Source organism: Procambarus clarkii, chromosome 47 (assembly GCF_040958095.1).
Source record: "Procambarus clarkii isolate CNS0578487 chromosome 47, FALCON_Pclarkii_2.0, whole genome shotgun sequence".
Lineage (NCBI taxonomy): Eukaryota > Metazoa > Arthropoda > Malacostraca > Decapoda > Cambaridae > Procambarus > Procambarus clarkii.
In genome coordinates, this window is record NC_091196.1 from 20,836,464 (window position 1) to 20,859,554 (window position 23,091).

A 23,091-nucleotide genomic window follows, 5' to 3' on the forward strand; every position below is an offset into this window, starting at 1 on the left:
CAGTATATGATATGAATGCACTTGCCTATGCCTTCCCTTTTCAACTGTTCAGAATGTGCTGCGTTGCATCAGGATGAATATGAGGTTGCTCAGCTGTAGAATCATAGATGAAGTTCCTAGGGGCTTTTTCTTGGCAGTCACTTGTGATATGAATGGAGTGTTCTGAAGAGCTTGAGTTTTATGATTGAACTGCTTTTAGTCATTCAAGGCTGGAATGAATGTTCTTCAGTAACTCCCTAACACCATTATGACCCTATAGGTACTCATTGGAAATTCCCATAGCTAGCATAGAACCAGCTGAATTATCTACTCGGAGAGGCACTTTACATATGCAATAACTGAAGGCATGATTTTTTATGGCATTAAGGAATATAACTATAGTGGGTGTACTATAGTTATAGTACTACCAACTATAGTTATATTCCTTAATATCTTTAAACCTGAATGTATTATAATATAAACTACCAAGTCTACTTCAGTAAGGAAAGCTTATTTTCATGATGACCAAACCACACACCGGAAAATGACGATACGACAAAGTTTCGGTCTGTCCTGGGCCATATAAAGTCATGTGACTTACTTATTTTCATGTTATGTATTATACTCTAGGAGCATAGTAGCAAGGACTTGCATACTCGGTTTCAAACTCTCTCTTATATGGTATCACACGTGGCCATTGCTGGGGTGACTGGTGGACAGTCAATCAGCCTTTTCAACGTGTGTTGAAACAATAATTTAGCAAGAGAACTCTAAGACACCTTTTTACCAAAAAGGCACTTACCATCAGGTAGATGGTAAAGATATATAAATAGTATAGAAAATTAATATTTTTTATTTATATATACAAGAGTTCTTACATTCTTTCAAAGCCACTAGTATGCATAGCATTTCAGGCAGGTCCTTAATCCTAACTTTTTCCCTGGAATACAACCCACCAAATCGTTTAACAACCAGGTACCCATTCACTGCTGGGTGAACAGAGGCTACAGTTAAGGACTGGCACTCGGTCAATCCTCCCTGGACAGGATACAAACCCAGGCTAAAGTGCTCACGAAGCTCCAGCCAAGTGCTTTACCAGTACGCCACGGGGACTGATTATTTTCTATTAAAACATAATTACTTTCAAGATACAGCCATGAACAAACCTGGCACACTGATTGACTATTATTAGCAACTGCTACTTCCATCAATCAAAATCAAATACAGAATGCCACAATGTCTAAATAAAATAAATTAAAAGAAATTCTGCATATAAAAATGATAACATCTGCTGCAAAATATAATAATACTGTATTGTGACTCAGGATACATACATCTGGATTGTAATAACTTTGTGGTTACTATGGCATAAAGAATCTACCTCAATACCCTGACACTACAGTATCCTACAATATGCAGTGCACTACAGTAGTCTACTGTATACAGCACACTACAGTAGTCTACTGTATACAGCACACTACAGTAGTCTACTGTATACAGCACACTACAGTAGTCTACTGTCTACAACATACTATAGTAGCCTACTGCATACAGTGAACTACAGTGTCCTACTGTGCAGAGCATACTACAGTGTCCTACTGTGCAGAGCATACTACAGTATCCTACTGTATACAGTTCACTACAGTATCCTACTGTATACAGTTCACTACAGTATCCTATTGTATACAGTTCACTACAGTAACCTAGTGTATATAATACATTACAGTATCCTACTGTATGCAACATATTACAGTATCTTACTGTATAAAGTACACTACAGTATCCTACTGCATATAGCATACTACAGCATCCTACAGTATGCAACACCCTACTCTGTACAACAATCATCGCACTATTGAAAATATAATGCAATTTACATGGATACTTGTCTAAAATAATTTGAGGATATAAATGAAAAGTCAGTATGCATTAAAAATAATTACTTTCACCTTAAAAAATTGTATCTTTATTCAAGATATTTTACATATAAATTATCCATTTCACATTGAATTTCATGTAATTTCTTTCTCCATAGACAATATACTTGTGCATCAAATGTTACATCTCCCTTCCTAGCTAAAATATCTTCCCTCTCATTCATATATTTTTCATTATTAATCTGAATGGCTTCCTGTGGTCCACCTCTTACATTTTTAGATCCGACTTTTGTTTGGTTATTCACCTGTGATACTCTTGACTGATCTATTATTTTGATATCATCAGCAGCACCTTTGTGCATTTTGTGTAGGTTCATCTGAGCTTTGTAGCCATCCACAACATAACTGGTGGCCTCTTTCATCTTGGCCAGCAGCTGATGCCGTATCTTTTCATTGTTGGTGTCAAAATCCTGTAAATTTATGGTCGATGGTTGAATGTTAGCATCATTAGGAAGTACTGCTAAGATAGAGTGTACCACCAATAATGCTTGCTTTTCGTCACTGTAAAATATGTTATGACAATTATTTAGATACTAAAAACAAATGAATAATGAGCTACAAATTATTATTTTTGTCTTGCCATATCCTCTTTCTTGGATTAGTTGAGAACTTAAAAATACAATACATTAATTTTTTAACAAATTGATTTTAAATTTCTTTCATATTCACTAAAAATATAGCTTTTCAGTACAGTACATCAAATCACTTAAACTTAGTTAAAAAAAAAAGACTGCTTACTTGGAATAGATTTTAAGGTCCACTTTGTGTGTATCCACTGGGAGATAGGTGAAGGCTGCATGACTAAGTGGATGGCACTGATTTGGATAAAAGCAGTACAAATCACTTACACCACAAACCTGTGATGGAAATCATTTTTTAGTGCCACAGTAAAATCAGCATCCAGCAGAAGGGTGACAAGCCACAATGTCAAAGAAGCACCCAGAGAAGCCACTAAGCAAGATTGGCAGCAAATTCAAAGGGGAGCACAACACTCCCCCATGAGCAAAACTTGCTGGGAAACTAGTGTACTGGAACTTAACACACAACAGATCATCAGGGAGGTTAGGCACTGGGTAACATAATCGAAACTCATGACAACCTGACCTTGGAAAATGCAGTGAAAGGACCCCGGAAGGGGCCCCTGAAAGAGAAGGTAACCCCAAGGGTGGACTTCCCAACCTTTTCAAGAAAAAACAACAGAATGCAACTCTGGCCACATGCAACAGGTTGGCATAAAAAAAATGCATGCGATGCAAGAAAAGACAGAAGCACAGGCCACCAAATGGGACAGAATTCAAAGAACGGCCAACACTTACCTGAAATCTGTGGGCTGGCACTCACAGAGCCAGGAAGAACTAGGAGAACCTGCACCATGGGGTGCAGCAAGTGCATAAATGATTGAACAGATCACTTTGGAACTCTGGGCTGCCATCCGATGGCGTGGATGTGGAGCAAACAAGAAACTGGGTTCGGACAATAAGCATGTACTCTACATGCTTATCCTTTAGAACAGGAGTGCAAATGTTGTCCAAGCAAGTCCCTTGTTTTTTTTTTATTCTTACTTTTCTGTTTTTTTTTCATTGTCTAGTAGTAGTCTAGTACCCGTAGATTTCCCTTGCCTCTATTGAGAGGGCCAGATTATTGTGCTAGTCTCTGGTAAGTACTTGTGATTCGATGGAGCCTGGTGTTGTACCAGTTTGAAGGACTGCAAGTAGGTAGCTCAGGAAGATATAGAGGAAAGTCCTTCCATAAAACCAGCTGCAGCAGCTGTATGCAGAGATGGAGGAGCAGGATGTGTAGATTTGAGGGACAGGTGTACATTGAGATGGAAAGGCAGTGGTATGTAGATATTTGAGACAGGTGTGTTTAAATGGACAGGTGTGTTTAAATGGACAGGTGTGCATTAAGATGGATGGGTAGGTACACTGAGATGGATGAGCAGGTGTATACTGAGATGGATGGGCAGGTGTAGGCTATAAAGATACCCCATGCATATAGTGGGCATAAATTCACAGAATACCATGTTTCCAGTATTTACCTAAATGTTACTATTACAGTTATTGTAATATAAATCTGAGTCAAACAATTTAATATGAACTATCAATACTAACCTTAACTAGATTGTAGCTTTTGGAAACCCTGGATATAAACTCCGTGAGTGGGGACACAAGGCTGGTGAAAGTGACGCTGTTACAGATGCTCCCAGCAATTAATGCCACACTGCTAAAGGACACACCTATAAAATGAAGAATAAATGAAAAAGATCATTACACTCATTTTAACAAAATTCGGTAAATATTATTTATAACTATAAAATAAGTACAGTAATATAACCGAGTCTTATGAAATAAGATACTAAAATTCTCCAATGTCCTACTTTATTTTGGGCCTATCATGGCCTATCATGGCTCGGTCAGTTCATCACCTATTCAACATTTCAGATGACTTCTATGTCCTTGGTTTGCCAGGTGGTACGAGGCCAATTTAGGCTCGTTTTCCCTGGATGTGCGGAAAGCTCGTTGTTGTTTCCATCCAACCACAGTTCGGAGATTGTCTTGAGTGGCACACCTCACATATCACTTTTGGGCTCAATTTGCCATCCACAATTTTCACTTAACAGACTCAAGTAGTCCTGCATGAGCTTTTCCCCCACCTATCGGTGTGGGTCGGCCAAGCGGATAGCACACTGGACTTGTGATCCTGTGGTCCCGGGTTTGATCCCGGGCGCTGGGGAGAAACAATGGGCAGTTTCTTTCACCCTATGCCCCTATTACCTAGCAGTAAAATAGGTACCTGGGTGTTAGTCAGCTGTCACGGGCTGCTTCCTGGGGTGGAGGCCTGGTCGAGGACCGGGCCATGGGGACACTAAAGCCCCAAAATCATCTCAAGATAACCTCAAGATGCCAGGTAAGGTCTGTGGTCACCAAGGTTGCAGTGAGCACACAGTACTGTACAGTGAGGAAGTTAGTTGAAGTTTGGATAGCACTGGCACATCATTCGTCATTTTTCTCTGTGAGCTGGTACTCTGAGGATTGTTTCATTTCTGTCGTCTTGGAATTAATCTTCAGTGCAGTTTACATTCAAGGCATGTAGAATACAGTAGCGTATTCTCATGGATAGTTTCACAAGAGCTTGAGGAGAATAAACTGGATAAAGGAAGTCCACTCAAATTTAAAAACAAAAAAGGTAGGACAAGGTGACATCAGTGGAAACTGGGCATGCAATGGAATCTAAGAAATGTATAGGAGTTCTAATTTCTTGTACATGTTGTAAGAAAGTGGAATGTATTGAAGGAAGAGGTTGTTGAAGACAATTCCATTCACAATTTAAAAAAGAAATATGATGAAAATGTTAATACTGAGAGGGGGGTAATTAATGTACCAGGTATAAACATCTAGGAGGTGAGGCATAAAGATCTAGATCTCACTTCCCTGTAGTCACTGATAGGTAAGCACTGATAGATATGCACTCACTCCTGGCCAATTTTGAAGGAGTGGGATGTGTACAGGGCTTACTTTCACTGGGTATGTGAGATATTCGAATCCCCAGAAGTGAATCTCTTTGCCTCGACTTGGACTCAGCATTTTCCACCAGAGTGTATGTAGCTCCATTTCCGGATCAGGAGGCCTTCATGGTGGAATGCATTTTGAAGGGAATGGAACCACTGGAGATACATATGTTTTTCCCCCTGCTTCAAGTTTTTCTTTATGATCTAAAAAAGATGGACAGCATTTGGGGAGGGGATGGGTGCACATCATTCCCTGGGCTTCAAAGTGGCAAGATAAACCCTAGTTTCTGACCATGCTCTTGCATTTTCTGCATCCAATGGCATTTCTGAGACCTAGTTTCTCATAGGTGATTAGCAGCTGGACCTATCTGGAAGATTCTAGAGCTTTTAGGCACTCCACTGACGTATTTTCTAGGATTGCTGAAATGTGGCCTGTATAAGAGGCAAGTGGCAGACTCCCTAATTTCTCATTTTTGTCTTGCTTGTGGTGGCAGGATGAAGTGATTTAGAGGGCATTTCACAAGTTCTTGACCCTTCAGCAGGTTTCTCCCTTGTTGGTGGCAATTGTGAGTACCTTTGTCTCGTGGCTAATTGTTTGTTTTTTGCTGGCTCATGTTCCTATGTAACCAGTGTGGTACCTTCATACGGTGTTGGAGTTTCTGTCCTCTCCTCTTTATTTTTGGGTGGCTCCTTTTCCATTAGAATCTATGTTTTAAGGCAGAGTTCCTGTTAGCCCTTGCTTCTGGAGATGGTGTTGGAGCGTTGCACGCTCTTCGGAGGTAGCATGCTGCATGTTCTTTTGGGACAGGTGACTGTTTATATTATCTATGAACACCCTCCTCATTTCAGAATGAGTCATCAGCCTTTTGGTGGATTATATGAATGCTTACCATTCAGTCTCATTCATTGTCAAATGTTGCATGTAGGCTATATTTTATCAGTGCTCATTTTATGTCCAGTGCTGCCTTCATCTTCCTTTTGAACAACTCTCAGATTCACTGCAATCTACTTTCTTAATCAATCTACAATGCAATCATTTTAAAGCTATCTTCACTCTAACAAGTTACAAACTGTTTTAATAAACCATGTTTTGGATCATAAAAAATTTAAATTATAAAATAATTATAGTATTCTGCAATTTGCAAGCTACTTTTTAGAGAATATTAACAATAAATGTTTATATTATAATATGAATAAAAGATACAAAAATCCTGTGATTTTTGTATATAAAATTTATAATTAGTACCTCCTTTAACAGGATTCTCCTCTATTGTAATGGAATAGTTATTTAGTTCCTGGGCTAAAATTTCTATTGGTTCAAAAGACATCTGGCATTGTTGCAGTAGACCTTCTCTTTCCGGTACCAACACCTGAGTTGCTTCTGTCTTGAGTGATCTACACTTGTATGATAAAATTCCTGAACAGCTTACAGTTGACCCGTCACTAAATATTGGGATGTCACACACAGCTGTCAAAAAATTAATCTTTGAAATTGTAAAAAACCCTTCAAAAGAAACTTATGCCACTGATCCCAAAGGTACTCTAAGGTGATCCTCTGAGCCTTGTCAGGATTATGGCACAGGCAGAAACATATATATAGCAATGATGCAACAGGGTCATATGTATGTAAACTAGATTATTTGGCACCTATACAGGGATCACATAAAAGTGTTAGCTAGGAATCATGAATGATTATAGCTCCCTGGTCAGGATAACATGCATTCAGAAGTATCCTTTCTGAAATCCACTAAATAGGTTCCAGTGGTGTCAAGGATGTGACCATCAAAGGAAACTCAAATTAACCTAACTAGCAATCACAACACCTGGGTACTAGGAACATGTGTTCCTAGTACCCAGGTGTTGTGTTAGTACCTAGTTATTCCTACTACCCAGGTGTCTGCCCAAGTAGACAGGGCAGACAAATACAGATTATTTAGCAGGGGTGAACATGAACACAGGAACACACAAATGGAAACTAAGTACCCAAAATGAGCCCCAGAGATATTAAAGAAGTTTTTCAGGGGTCAGGATAATGAACACATGGAAAATGTTAAGAAGCAAAATGGTGGAGGCAAGCTCCATTCATAAGTTTCAATGTAGATATAACACGAGCCCAAAAGGCTCTGGAACCTACACACCAATTAAGGGTTGAGAGGTGGGACTGAAGAGTTGTAGCTCATATACCACAAGTACAACCAGGTGAGCACATACTTTCTAATATTATTTTACACCATAAATATTTAAAGCAGTCTACAACATTTACAAAAATTTGTATGATCTTTTATTTATCATCATTTGCTTTAGCTTGTTTCACTTTCCACATAAATGATCTACTGTAATAACATGATCAAGAATTATATATATTTTATATTTCACAGAAAAATGTATATTTTTTATTGCCATGTACATATTAACAATAAAATTTTCCATGTACATTATGCTTTACATATGCCAACGACAACATTATCACACAAGTAACTTGAATTTTTTATTTTTTTTTAAGTAAGATGTGGGTTACTTTAAGCGTCTAGAAAAATACTCCCATAAATGCAATAAATTCTTCCAAATACTGCACTGACTGAGTTACCTAGTACGCAAGCCCTCTTTTTGGGTCTGAGGACTGGTGGTTCCAGTTTCTCAATTGAAACTTTAGTATTTAACACTGGTCCATCCCTTTCCTCAGCAGCTTTAGAATTTCTGCGTTGCACTATCTTCAAGATGTGAGAGGTGTGAGATAAAACACTTGCTCCAGTAGTTACTTGTATTATCAGCTGAGGACTGCATACTAATACTCTGCAATAAATGGAAAAATCAAGAGTGAATGCAAAGAAATGCCTCTTTCTAGGCAGTCCCTCAGTAGCTGCCATGAGCCATCAGGTCATGCTCATGGGTATCAGAGGCCTGGTGTGCTCACTAAACCTTGGTCACTACCAAGGTGTAGTATGAAGGAGCTATTGAGGGTCCGGGCTCTCCTAGAAAAATTTGCAGATCACTTAAGTGTGCAAATTTTTTCTGAATAAATATCATGTAGATTAATAATGTAAGAGGATTAAAAGTTTAAATTAAACTTACCTCTCAGCATCATTTAAAACATTCAGACCGATGACCCATCTGCCATGAACAATCTTGTGTCTCACATTAAGGATCTTCAGGCAAGATTCCTGAAGTTTGGGTGTTGTGATTTGCTTTTCTCTGCTTTCTTCATCACCATTACCGTCTATAGTTAATACTGCCATCAAGTTCTTTGCAAGAAAAAAATTACGTACACTTTAACATAAAAGAGGGAACATTACTGTAAGTTGCTAGAAATTTGAAATTATACTCAAGTGATGCAATCAGTTTTGCATTCCCTGCAATAAATGGGGAAGAGCCCCAGCTGAAGACTCATGTTTCATTTAAAACCAAGTGCAACCTAATACCTTGAAAAGGCAAAATGAGGCAATGATGATGGATGAATATGCATGAAGAGTGCTAAACACAGTACAGTAAATATAAATTAGGAAAAGTCAGTAAGTTATTCTGCCCAATCTATAAGAATAATGATTTGCTGCATATTAACCAGATTAAGCCACACTAGGGCAAGACAAATATTTAGCACTAATGCAAAAGAGCCTAAAGTTTACCCCTTCAAGACCATATAATGTACATGGCAGTGACTGGACAAAGACAGATCCAGTCAGAAAAACAGGTATTCAGCAGCAGCAAATAAATAGCTCAATCTACAGAATAATGTAGTTCATAAATAGGTTACCCCATAAAGATTATCAGAATAATTATTTTATAAGATACCATTATCATTTAAGTATGAAATTTACTTGCACTTTACAGTACAGTATAGGAAAACTTACATTTTCATCTGAATCATGAAGTCCCTGAAGTTGTGATTGTAAGGTTACTAATTTTTGAGCAATGAAATTTTCTTTCATTCTTCTCTGTGAATTCAGCTTGCCAACATACCTGATGCCACCCTGCAAAAGCAATTACTTTGATAAATATCATTACCAGTAATTATATCAAGCGCTGCTACAGTTCTGCAACATTTATATCAGTAGTTCACGATCACCAACCCTTCTTTCTCATGTCAGGGGGTGTGTTTAGGGTTGAGAGTGAGGTGGGTGTCATACTGGAGCCCTGAGTTGTCTAGGCTGCCACCTGCCAATGGTAGGATAGGGGGGCAGGGTATCAAGGAATGTCAGTGCTGTAAACTGAAGAGTGTTAGAGGGAATATGCCTACAAAAGTAATGCGTGACAAATTACCCACTTGGTTATGTAAATTATGCAACATTGTGATTTGGTATGCACATGCATAAACAGTATATTAAACAAAACAATTAAATTATTAAAATGATAAATTTAAGTGATATTATTATTATTACAAGTATGATTATCAAATAAATGATGAAATAGAAGAAATGCACTGGTGCACAACATGTTACTGTACAAGGTATCTGGAGCAGCATATACTGATTCAAATATTTATAAAACACTCCAAATTCAGCTAAACAATAACAAAATATATAATAATAATAATAATAATAATAATAATAATAATAATAATAATAATAATAATATTATACCTTTAACCTCCGTGCTAATGCTTCCACCGCATCACTTTTCCCCTTTTGGCCTTCCTCCTGCAGGGTGTCATCAGGGCCAGACAGTGTCATCAGTCTGCTGCTAGACACTGTCTCAACCTCTCCTAAAGACAAGGATTTGTTTCTACTTTAACTTCCTATGATCAGTAATTCACAAGCTTTAAAACAGGCATGAGGAATCTTTCCAAATCCAAGGGCATAAACAACTGTTGTTAAGCTTGATGCTGGCCATGTATCAAGGAATGTGATATGTGATAGTACAGTGATATGTTAGTACAGTAGTGTAATTTAATCAACACCTAAGAAGAAAATAATGCAACACAATCACTCTGACTGTATCTTTAACTAGCACAAGAAATACTAGTGTCCTCACATTTTTTGGAAGCACAGGGTACAATGTCAACACATGATCTGTGTCTGGGAACACAGACACCTAGAGCATGTCACCTGTCAGTGGCTGCTGGTTTGGCCAGGGGGGGGGTGAAAAAAAAAGAGCTCCTCTGAAGTCTAACTTGGAAGTCACTCAGTATACGAAAATGAGGATTCTGTAGGACATTAAGTCTCTATAGAATTGAGCTTGGATTGAGTTTATCTCCAGTCTCCCTAGGCCATAGAATTACCCAAATCTACCCAAATCCTGCTAGCATTGCATAAGTAATGAAGAAATATGGTATATTTACTCACTATAATGTTGAGGCTGAATGCAGAGCATGATCAAACCTATTTTTACTCTGAAATAATCTAATTTCATAACAAAATTACAAGTAAATATGTTGCAGGTGATGCCATAGGAAGTCGAGGATCCAAGAGACAATGTTGTGGAGCGACTTATCCAAGATATATTGTCAATGGGTTTGTAAAGTTTTCTCTAACATTACCTAACCCAAACTAACCTTACCTAACCCAAAATAACCTTGCCTAGCCCAAACTAGCCTTACTTAACCCAAACTAACCTTACCTAAATTTGCGACAATTTGAGCAAAGAAGTACGACGACTGGATCACTGTGTACAGGAGGCTAATATGCCAGCAAATAACTCCATGCGACAATATATCTTGGACAAGTCGCTCCACAGCATTGTTGCTTGGACCCTCAACTTCCTATGGCGTCACCTGCTACGTATATACAGTACTTCTAATTTCGTTATGAAATTAGATTTTTCAGAGTAAAAATAGGTTTGATCATGTTCTGCATTCAGCCCCAACATTACAGTATAGTGAATAAATATACCATATTTCTTCATTACTCACATAATGCTAGCAGGATTTGGGTAGATTTTGGTAATTCTATGGACTGCTCTCTAGCATCATATGACCCTCAAGGAAAGTTTGAAAAGAATCCTTAGGTGCCAAAGCCTAAAGTTTTGAGGCTTTAAATGGTGGAGGCAAAATGTTCCTGTTCATGAAGCTTGTCTGTGGAAGAGTGGATTCTTACACAGTTGGAACAACCAAAAATAACAGCTCAAAATATTATTTAATAGATAATTGAATTATAATGCTATACTCTACCATTTCTGAATTGTAAAGACAAAAAAGACAAGGTCTTTACACACACAAATCACAATAGTGTGATGCATCAAATGAACAGATCCACAAGGGCCGTGACGAGGGTTCGAACCTATGTCTGAGAGGATCCCAGACACACTTTAATCGACTGAGCTACAACATGGTATAAGAATTGCAACCGGGAAATCAACTTGATCTATCATGGATCCTGCAGTCTCTCCAAGACACAAACCAGGTTTTTACACAGGTTAACGAAGTCAGAGCGAAGAGGTAGCACAGCTTATTGACAGAGCTCGGGGTGCATGGGGGAATTGTGTTAAAACCTGGTTTGTGTCTCGGAGAGACTGCAGGATCCGTGGTAGGTCAGGTTGATTTCCCGGTTGTAATTCTTATACCATGTCGTAGTTCATTCAATTAAGGCGCATCTGGGATCCTCTCAGACGTAGGTTCGAACCCTCGTCAAGGCCCTTGTGGATTTGTTCAAAACAAAGTCTTACCTGTAAGTCTAGACAGCTTTAAGTGAGCAAAACCAGTGGCCTGGGCATCTTCAGAACTAATATCAGAGATGTTGTCCCATTCATGAAGTATCTGTAAAATTCAATAATATTCAACAACACATCCATTATTGGATATAAACTGTGTACAGTATATAGATGAGACTTCTACTCATTAATATTAAGTATGGGTGCATGAAAGCTCATGAATTAAGAAAACAATACAGTAATCCCTAAAAGTAATTTATTAAGAAAAACAGAGCGCTGAATGTTGTGAAATGCCACCTTGCATGGCTCCTTAGTAGCTTCCAAGAATTTAAGGCATTAACCCTTAAAGACCCAAGGAGACCCAGGGCTGTCCCAAAATTGTAGGCTCTCGAGTCTTTCTTGGCTTGCTGGCAGCAAGTACCAATATCTAGCCCCCTCTCAAAAACAGGTGAGGGAAGCACATGAGGATCAAAGAGTAACCCGGAGCAAAGGTAAACCACTCAGAAGTCAAAGCAAAACCAACAACTCTATGAGAAAAGAAGAAAACTGAAACAACCAAACTGATAGTTAGAGAAGGGAACTGTCTGCCCGACAAACACTGAACGAACCTTTATGGCATTTCACCATTTTTCAAATTATTTCAACTTTTTTTATTTTTCGTTTTTTGTTTTTTATTTAAAAATCATGGAGCAGCGTACCTGCCGAACACCAAACGAACCTTTTAACATTTTTGGTTTTTCAAAATTCTTATTTTTTTTTTTTTAAGAAACATGGAGCAGCCTACCTGACAAACACTGAACGAACCTTTTTGACATTTGTTCTTTCTTTAAAAAAATTCATTTAATTTTTCTACAAAAAAGTCAATGCTTTGCAACATCCCAGCATCAATAGCATCTTCAAGCAAAGAAAAATAATTTATTTGCATCGTCGGAGGCGTCCGAGAATGTGCAAGAAGCAGCCCGCAACCCCACCATGTGGTGCTGACATTATTCAAACGAGCGGTTGCCTAACGAGACGAATTGTCGGCAATTGGGGCATTCGTTACCCAAATTGGTCGCCATTTTAGGTGGTCGTCACTCGAGGTTTTACTGTATTTTAAAAGAATTCTTTACTAGTCAGTATACTACTATCTAAAAACTAAGTACGTATGAATTCGTGACTATTAACACTCAACACAATACCTACTATCTAAACAGGAAGATCAGTTGCATAATTACATACTGTAACTTTTTCAGTCTTTTTAATAATATATAACCATAATCCCAAATTCTCACATATATTACATGCAAATAATTCCACTGTTGGGCCTAGTTCAAATTCTTTGCTCACCTTGAAATCATTGTATGACAAGATGACTGCCCGGTGCGTGCTGTACAATAGGACAATATAGAGTTGTAGTGGACGAAACTCATGATGAACCACAATCTGATAGAGGAAACTGACTATTAATGACAATTTCTTGAACTATGTATAATTATAACTTTTCTCCTAAATGAGCACTAAGGATGACCTAGAGGGAACTACTCTAACCACTTGTTATGCTATACTTATTTATTATTAACATCTTTATTGACAAAAATTTACTTATGCCATTCATGAATAAAAAAAGAAAAAATGGAAATCTGGATTCGTGCTGGACTAGGAAGTCTAGGAAGTCTAGGAAGTCTAATCAAGTCTAGGAAGGATCAAAATGTTTCCACGGTAAGTTTCATGTGAGTAGGTTCAGTTATTTGTTTTCAGCCATTCTATTACAACTCATTTTTTGTTCACAACCTTTATAAATGCTTCAATACCTTCACCACTATAATACATGACCGAGGTAAGTGAATTATTGTATAATTTCATTAAACTAAATTTCCCAGAGAAAAAGTGCGGTCATGTGAGATAAGCAAGCATATTATGCCTACTAAACCAATAACATATTTTACCTTTGCAACATCTTTTGTAGTTAGTTTCACGGAGCGCAAAACCTTTTCTTCTTGAAGTTCAATCAGGTGACCCAAAGATGTGGCAATTATAGTATGTTTCTTCATCGATTCTGTGCAATATAATAATTTAGTTTTTTTACTATACAATTCATAACCAATTAAACAGGTCCCAATATAGTATAGCAATATTACAAAAATTCCAACAAGTCATGAAATGCAATAAAATTATTGAATGTGCATTACAGTATTGCAATATTAAAGGCCTTAAGATGCTTTACCTTCTCCCTCCAACTGGTCCAAAATGTTGACAAGTTTGTAGAACGAAGAACTTGCCAAAGTAATATTGGCATATTCTGGCGGTATGGCTTCAGGGATTTTGTAATTGACACACTCCATTTTGTTTCAGCATATTTTCTGTATGCATAATATTGCAAAAGTAATAACAAACTACAGGTAACCCCGACTCAAAAAACAAAATTTTTTTTTTAATTTACAAATATGTTCATTATACAGTTTTACTAATACAGTATATGCTATAATGTAGTTACACAGAACTATTTACCTATTTAAATATTTTACTTATAATATAAGAAAGTACACTACAGTGTATATAATTTCTACACTATATGATCAATGTATTTATTTTCCCGTGACAACTTTATGATAAATTGACATTAACCATACTGTACATGTGAAGGGAGATGTAAATTTAAACTTAACAGGAATAATGCACATCCTACAATAGTACATTCAGTACATTAATGTTGTACTAATATAATTCTGCTCAGGTGAAAATGTTTGTAGAATAGGTGAAAAAACAGCTATATTGCTGCTCTATATAGATTTTGGTAACATTAGAACAATCGCCAATTGGAGTACAGAATGTGCAACAATTTTTCTACAATTATTTACTAAAATTGTATATACAGTATATGTAAGGTTAAAAAAGGCACATATGTATTTATGAAGAATACACAAAACATTCTGTCATAATAAAAATATGTCGAGTGATGAAATCATTTTAGTTATACAGTACACACTGGATGGAGCACTGCATTTTAGAATTTTTTTGGTGTTACTTTAGCATGTGGTCTACTACAATATTCATAGTCTATGCTGTGCAATGACCTGACCTATCTACCGAGACCTCAGCCGATGTTGTGGTTTAGGTTAGGTTGCTGAGGTAGACTGCACGCTAAAGAGTAAATGGCCAGGTAGCCCATATGCTAATGTGACATCCTTTTTTTATATTTATTTTTGTGCTTATAATTTATTCAGATCCACATGACATGATAAACACACAAAAATAATATGGCAACACACTCAGCCTAACTTTTGCAGGAACATTATATCTTTAAGAAGATATTGATACAGCACTGCATAGCAATACACTGTAACTCTTTAATCCAACATAATTTCTGGTGAAGGTATATCAGAATAACAAAAGTATCAAACTTTCTTCAATATGTTCTCACACATCTTCACATAAAATATAAACGAAGGTCTTCACTGAGCAAAAACACTGAATGCAGTTAAGACTTGTGTTTTGTTAGTGTTTCCTTCAATACAATATGTTTGAAGCTCCTGTACCTTGTCAGTGTTGCTCAGGAACATACGTAACCACAGTACAGTACAGCAAATTCATGACAAACTCATGATTTTGCATAAACTGTATGTTGCTCAAGAATTAGATAGTTTTTTAACTTTAATATTAAATTAAAAACCTTTGATCAACTAGAGTCTTGTGTACCACATTTTTCTGGCCACCTGTGTTACGGACCTTTTTCACTATATATGAAAATATAAAAGTTACTACTGCTGCAAGCACAAAATCATATGCAACTAAATCAACAAATGTAAAAAGTAGCATTTCAAACAATATGAAAGATATTTCATGCCCATAAAACAGAACTCTATCAAATGCATGATTATTGTCCCTAAAAAACAGACATCTGTCATCAGCCTCTTGAAATTCAAGATCTAAAATACTTTCCAGAAATAGTTTCTCTTTGACAATATAATCTAAATCTTTGAGAGCATGCTGAAGAAACATGCCAAAAAATCTTTTCATAGTTTCATGTGCTTGGAAACTTTGCTGCATCTCTACTGAAGCCATTTTGCTTCGACCTGCTGGCCGCCTTATGCCTGCAAACCCATGTACAGGTTGCAAAATGGTGTCAAACTGCTCTCTAAACTTGTAAGTAACAGCTACTTCAAACATCTGACACTCACTGGATGGTTCAAGACCTCGATGGCCACATAAATCTTCTTCTTCTCGTTTCATTTGTTCATAAATTGACTGCATGTCAACATCAGCGTAACCATGAGCAGACCGTCCATGAATGTAATATCCATACATTTTGTGTTCAAGAATAAATATACTTATGTTAGCAATTGAACAGAGATCAATAATTTGCTGGAGCTTGTTTTGAACATAGCGCTCAATAAAGGCAACCCTGAAGATCCACTGTACAGCAGCAATAAGGGCATAAACTGTCATACTAACAGTAAATCTACACACATAACTCTGAGGGGAATTATAATTTCCATTATTAGGAGAAAAACTACTGTCAGGATCAGCAGCTGCAAGATTTTCAAATCCAAATACTTTTAAAAATAAAAGTGTTAAGAACAACTGGCATCCCAAATCAATTTTCCTGTAAGTCTGGAGTTCATGCCATTCATTTGCAATGAAATAGGTTCTCCAAATACTAATTGGCTGTTCCCCTTTTGATTTTTCCTCCTCTTCTAGATTGTTTGACAACTGTGGATGAGGAATAGAATTTCGTGCCCTTGGTTGTTCCCAATCAATAATAAACATATCAAGGGTAACTTGAACATAAACAATGTGAATGACTTGGACTAACTTTAGGAAACATGCAGCTGTAAGATACTGTTTAATAAGTTTTTCTTGATTGTTTGTTAAAAGAAATAAATGAACAACATCCTGCCTCTTGAAGAAAATAGTCCAGTAAAAGCATGAAAAATACATTACCAGAAAGAATACATTGGAAAGATTTCCACATACAACAATAAAAAAGTGGAATATGGTAGGCAAATCCAAACCAACTTTTCCACATCGCCGTGACCAGCTCCAAGCTCCAATAAGTGACCAAATGATAGCAAGAGTGCTCATAACACCCACAGCAATCGATAAATCTTCACGGACTTTGGAAAAATTCATGGTATACAAAACTTTTAGATGTGTCACCACACTCTGATTGGACTCATAATACTCATCCCCAACTTCACCATAAGTTATTTTTATCAATGGTGGATAGATTAAACCATCCCCTTCACCCTCACGCAGCTGAACAATTATTTCAATGCTCTGAGGATATCGTACAACTCTGGCTCTCCTCTTTTTATCCATAGTATTTGGAGAGAGGCTCTCTTTTCCACTAATGTTATCAAATAAGAAAAATCTCCTTGTAAGCTGCCACCTTTTTTGATCCTGCTGATTTACATGTGAGCCACCTTCTTTATAGTTTCTATTAAGAACTGGAATGGCATAAATCATATGCTCATCATCGTCATAATATTGTAGAAATACATCATAGAACTCTGTATCATATTTATTCCATAAATCTTTCACATTTATTAAGCAACTCTGAGAAAATGTTGTTCCAAACTGAACAGCAGCATCAAGTTGAAAATCAATGGGGGGACAAAGAGTTAACACATCTTCTAGTCGTCCATATTTAAGAAATTGACCTTCAGCAGAATATTTTGCAACAGTAAAATTTAACTTTGAATCTGGATTACCTTTATTAAAGCTGTAGTGTGTTTTCAATCTAGTCTTAGAAAGATAGACACTTGCTTCTCCTTCAGTATAATACAGCCAAGGAACATAATCAGGCAAATTAACAAAATTATCACCAAATCCTTCTCTGTAATACTCACAAGCATTGAATTCATCACTGAAGTCATAATGCAAAAGGACACACATATTACTCAAAAGTTGACAGGCTGATTTATTGTGACTGAATGTACAGGAGTGAGCAGCCATTCTATAGTTGGCCTCAAAGAAAGAAGACATCACTTCTTGCCCATTTTCATACTTTACAGTGTAACAACTCTTTTTATCTGGGATTTTAACAAGCTCTGACAATGGAGTGCAGATGCCACCAAGGTCAACATGAGTATTTGGGCATGTGCAAGAGCCACCACTAGCCATGTAAAAAGATGTATGACATGGAACACAACGATCATTTCCTGGAACAGTATCATTAGAACATTCTATACATGACAAACTATCTAAATTCGTTCCATTTATAGCTTTATCGGTCATAATATCAGAGGAGGAGCAAGGCTGGCATTCCTTAAGGGTATCATTAAAATAAGATGATTCATGGCACGCTACACAGCTTCTCTTATCTGTAGAAGTAACATGCAGTGGAGGACAAGCCTCACACTTCACCTCAGGTCCATCACCCACAGACCTGAAGCCAGGCAGACAAGTACAGCCATTGGGGTCATTCCCTGCCGTCTGATTAGCGGGACAAGCTCTACACTGAAGACTCATATCATCAAAATACTCATCATTAAGGCATGACTCGTCATCAAAAAATTTTGTAAACTCAAGATTACGAGCACTGGTGAAACGTAGCATGAAAAAATACAAGAAGCATTTTGCCACCTTCAAAAGAGACATGTTTACAAACACTAGACGGCCACGTTCGAGTGTCCTCCAAGCCCCGCCAAGCCAATAATATTTAGTATCCGAATGCTAAGGTAATTAAGAGGAAATTCTAGGCATCTGCATAACAAAGTATTAAATATGAGTCAAATTATTAAAATAAAGAGTTTAAATCACAAAAACTATTTCATTCCTTGGTATAAATAAGTGAACGAACGTATACGAATGTGCCAGCAATCCGACTTGTTTTGGTCCGTAGACTTACCCAGAGCAGCGTTGCCAGATTGGGCTACAAATAGCGAATTGGGCTACTTTTGAGAGCCAAGCGCTCCCAAATTTTTAATTTCGCTACTTGCTACTTTTTGGACTAATTTAAAAGCAAGATGTGTTAATTTGGGATATTAAAGTTAAGAACGTACGATTGCGAGTTGCATGAAAGTAACTAAGCTATAAATAATTGTAATTAATAATAATTGTAAATATTAATTAATACTAAATAATATTATTTAATAAATTAGTCCCAATTCAATGCAGAGTTTTCTTCCAAGCACAGAAACTTGTAAATATAAATACAAGATAATAGATAGACCGATAAATAGACAACTTTCAAATATTGCACCAAGTAATGGTGAGAGGAAAAAAACTAGACAGTATACATTACATTTGAAATTAATAATGGATCAATGGAAATAAATTGGTGTATGTTTGTATGTATACCAGACAAAATCCATTTAATGGCAGAATTTAGCCATTTTGTGTAAAAACTTTTATATCTCATATTATTAATTATAACAGTAATCGAAAAAAGTCATAGTTTGTATATACAAGCGATGAAACAGAGAGCCATGAGCTAGAGCGATGTGCTGGGTCCATAAGGAGGCCGAGCTTCCAGAAATACCTTCCTGTGATTGGCTGTTGCGGGGAATACCAACACTCTTTTATGAATAAAATTTAAACCAAGAAATAGGTCCTTGTGCACAACAACAAGGTTGTTGTGAAAAAGAACAACAGTTTCTGTTTTGCACCTGACAGAAATCTCCATCTAACTGAATAATTTACTCGAATAAGAGGGCAGAGCAGAGTATCATTATTTGTGTGAGGCAACCCCCACTGATGACGTCACAAGCTAGGTAGCCAGCCTATGTTTCTGTAACACCCGTTACATCCTGCAGTATTTAATTATCACTATATTAATACTTTTAAATACTTAACATTTCACTTTTTAGGTAGATTAAAGTTGAAGCAGAATGTCATAAGCAAGGATGGTGTGCTGAATAAAGATGATTTATTAAGTGGATGGAGCCTTTAGCTGATCCCTTCCTGTGATTGGCTGTTGTGTGAATGTCAACAAAGAATATCTACCAATGATATGCCATTTATTATGCACCCCATACCATCTGTGGGCGGAGCTTGGAACTTCCTACCCGAGCACAACAACCCGCCTTATGGGTTGCTGTTTGGCTATTTATAGTGCGTTGGAAAAAACAGAGATGGCGCTAGTTGTATTTTGTAGGGTAATTTGTTACAAGTGTAATTTGATGTCAACAGATGGCGTAAGCTGTATCTTATGGCCACTGTTGACCTGCCAGTTGATAGTGTTCTTATCTGCCGACAGATGGCATCAGCTGTAGTATTATTATTTTAATAATATTATTACATTAATAATAATGTATTATTATTACTTTAAACACTGATCTATACGTCTGGTAGCTTATAATAAGGTTTTATACCATGCTGGTATTAGGTAACTAGAATTCTGCAATTACTTTTTTTTATCTACTGTTGAGGATATGTAAGACAAATGTAAGGTTTTGAGGCTAAGTAACGAAGATGGTTACAAGATACGAGCCAGATGGTGTTGAGATTGCAAAAGGGATTATGATAAAAACCTAAGCCAAAAAATCAATGCATAAATGTTCGCAAATATGAGACTGTGATTTATTTCTCGAAAAGTTAGCAATAAAATACGCTTTCTAGTTCTTTATTTTTAAAATTAAGACCAGGGATTCTGTCTAACGAAGCTGCAAGCTAAAACACCGTTATCCTATAATGTTCATCTGTAGCTTGACCCTAAATACTCGTTTATTAAACGAATTTATTGTTAGAGTTCATTAGGAATCAAATTTGTTGAAGGCAGAGTTTCCAACAAATACTTTCCTGTGATTGGCTGTTGCGGGGAATGCCAACGCTTATATGAATAAAATGCAAAATAAGAAATACGTCCTTTTGCTCATTAACCTTGTTGTTGTACAAAAGAACAACAATTTCTGTTTTATACAAGACAGAAATTTCCATCTAACTGAATAATGTAGACCAATAAGAGGGCGGAGGCATTGTATCGCCGATATTATTTGTGTGAGGCAACTCCCACTGATGACGTCACAAGATAGGTAGCCAGCCCATGTTTCTGTAACACACGCTACGTCCTGCAGTATTTAATTATCACTATATTAATACTTTTAAATACTTAACATTTCACTTTTTAGGTAGATTAAAGTTGAAGCAGAATGTCATAAGCAAGGATGGTGTGCTGAATAAAGATGATTTATTAAGTGGATGGAGCCTTTAGCTGATCCCTTCCTGTGATTGGCTGTTGTGTGAATGTCAACAAAGAATATCTACCAATGATATGCCATTTATTATGCACCCCATACCATCTGTGGGCGGAGCTTGGAACCCCCTACCCGAGCACAACAACCCACCTTATGGGTTGCTGTTTGGCTATTTATAGTGCGTTGGAAAAAACAGAGATGGCGTTAGTTGTATTTTGTGGGGTAATTTGTTATAAGTGTAATTTGATGTCAACAGATGGCGTAAGCTGTATCTTATGGCCACTGTTGACCAGCCAGTTGATAGTGTTCTCTTCTGCCGACAGATGGCATCAGATGTGTTATTAATACTTCCGAATTCCCTTTAATCACTGATCTACAAATCCCTTGGCTTATGATAAGGTTTTATACCATTTATGATAAGTATTAGATACAATTACTTTTATTTATCAACTGTTCAGGATATCATCATATAATGTCTGGTTAGGACGTACTGCTCTCGATTGATGAAGATTAAGCCACCCAAGAGGTGGCACGGGCATGAATAGCCCGTAAATACTGCTCTCGTAATATTATTTAGGGAGGTGCGGGAACTATCAAGTGAAAGCGCCAAGCCATTACGACTATATAGCTCTCGGAAGGGGTCAGGATATACGGATTTGGGATGGAACGGGGGAAAGGAATGGTGCCCAACCTCTTGGGCGGTCGGCGGTCAATTGAACGGGGATTGAACAACCTCTTGGGCGGTCGGGGACCTGTAGGAAACGAGACCGTTGCTCTACCGTCCAGCCCAAGTGGTTAAGTGTAATATTATTAAAACAACAATTTATGCATATAATAACAGCATTTCACACTAAAAATACTTGGATATATTGAAATTTGGTAGTGAATTCCAATCTAGAAATTGCTATGACTAAACTATACTTTTTAATCATTTTTTATGTACTTACTACTTATTATTAAATTATTAAGTACTTACTATAATAATTAAATAAATTATTTTATTTAATATTTAAATTAAATTATAGAATAATAGGTAATAATAAATCATTGTGTAGGGGGACAGGCAGGCAGTGTATATATACATGTTAGGCTTATACCAAGGTCCCAGAAAGGTGCCACAAAGGTGCCAAATTAAAGACTGGGTGCTGCCGGGGCGGGCCCAAGGGCTACTGGCGGCCCTGGCCAGGCTGAACTTCCGCGCCCTTATAATCACCAGTGTTTAATAATCTTCACAGGGAGAAACAACTGTAAATATGGGAACAGTTTATTACAACATACACGGTAAAGAAAACAACTCAGAAACTAAGGAAATAAAGCTGCCGAAAAAACATTAAAGTCTACTTCAAGTTCAAGCATGTTTATTGATACAATAAAAAATACATCTCAAAGGGATAGAGTAGCTTAGGCTATTTCTAACCCCCCCCCTCCTACTTCAAGTCCCTCAAGGGGCTACCTTGAGGTGCTTCCGGGGCTTAGCGTCCCCGCGGCCCGGTCGTCGGCCAGGCCTCCTGGTTGCTGGACTGATCAACCAGGCTGTTAGACGCAGCTGCTCGCAGCCTGACGTATGAGTCACAGCCTGGTTGATCAGGCTATGTTGAATGTTGGTCACACCCAATTAACTCATGGTCAGTCAATGGAATGACATCCTGTTCCCTTTTCTTCTAACTGCATTGTCCCACTTAGCCATGCACCTCCTTATAGAATGCCCTGCTTTTCAGTATGATTGTATGTCTTTCTTTCCTAATATCCCTGGGGCCATTTGTCCCTTGATACAATCCTTAGTGACTCTGATACTGTACCTTGATATTGCTCGACTTAAGCCCTTCTGCTCTCGTTTTGGCATCTCTAGTGCCTTTTGAATATCTGGCAACACAAATGGTACTACATAGTCATTCAAGTTTGGCACATTTCAATAATTACTTGCCAGTAACTATGGGGTGGGAGATCTAGCTATTTATGCCTCTTG

The 23,091-nt window shown here is 37.3% G+C and overlaps 2 protein-coding genes across 3 annotated transcripts; both read right to left on the reverse strand.

Moving 5' to 3' along the window:
• Positions 1-816: 816 nt before the first annotated feature.
• On the reverse strand, positions 817-18,757 carry LOC123762935 (uncharacterized). 2 transcript variants are annotated; one of them, XM_045749739.2, is made up of 13 exons: positions 18,574-18,757; positions 14,213-14,348; positions 13,935-14,044; positions 13,336-13,431; positions 12,022-12,112; positions 10,002-10,123; positions 9,273-9,392; positions 8,497-8,666; positions 8,012-8,217; positions 6,671-6,892; positions 4,028-4,152; positions 2,655-2,773; positions 817-2,417 (listed from the first exon to the last, which is right to left on the reverse strand). In XM_045749739.2, exons 2-13 carry the CDS (start codon positions 14,328-14,330, stop codon positions 1,946-1,948), a joined length of 1,971 nt encoding a protein of 656 aa, XP_045605695.2. In that variant the 5' UTR covers positions 14,331-14,348; positions 18,574-18,757; the 3' UTR covers positions 817-1,945. The 2 variants fall into 2 exon arrangements, with proteins under 2 accessions (XP_045605695.2, XP_069158173.1); XM_069302072.1 differs by lacking the exons at positions 6,671-6,892; positions 18,574-18,757 and having other exon boundaries at positions 14,213-15,583.
• Positions 15,646-18,566, reverse strand: LOC123762934 (meckelin). The gene has a single exon (XM_045749738.2). It carries the CDS (start codon positions 18,544-18,546, stop codon positions 15,646-15,648), a length of 2,901 nt encoding a protein of 966 aa, XP_045605694.1. The 5' UTR covers positions 18,547-18,566.
• Positions 18,758-23,091: the final 4,334 nt, after the last annotated feature.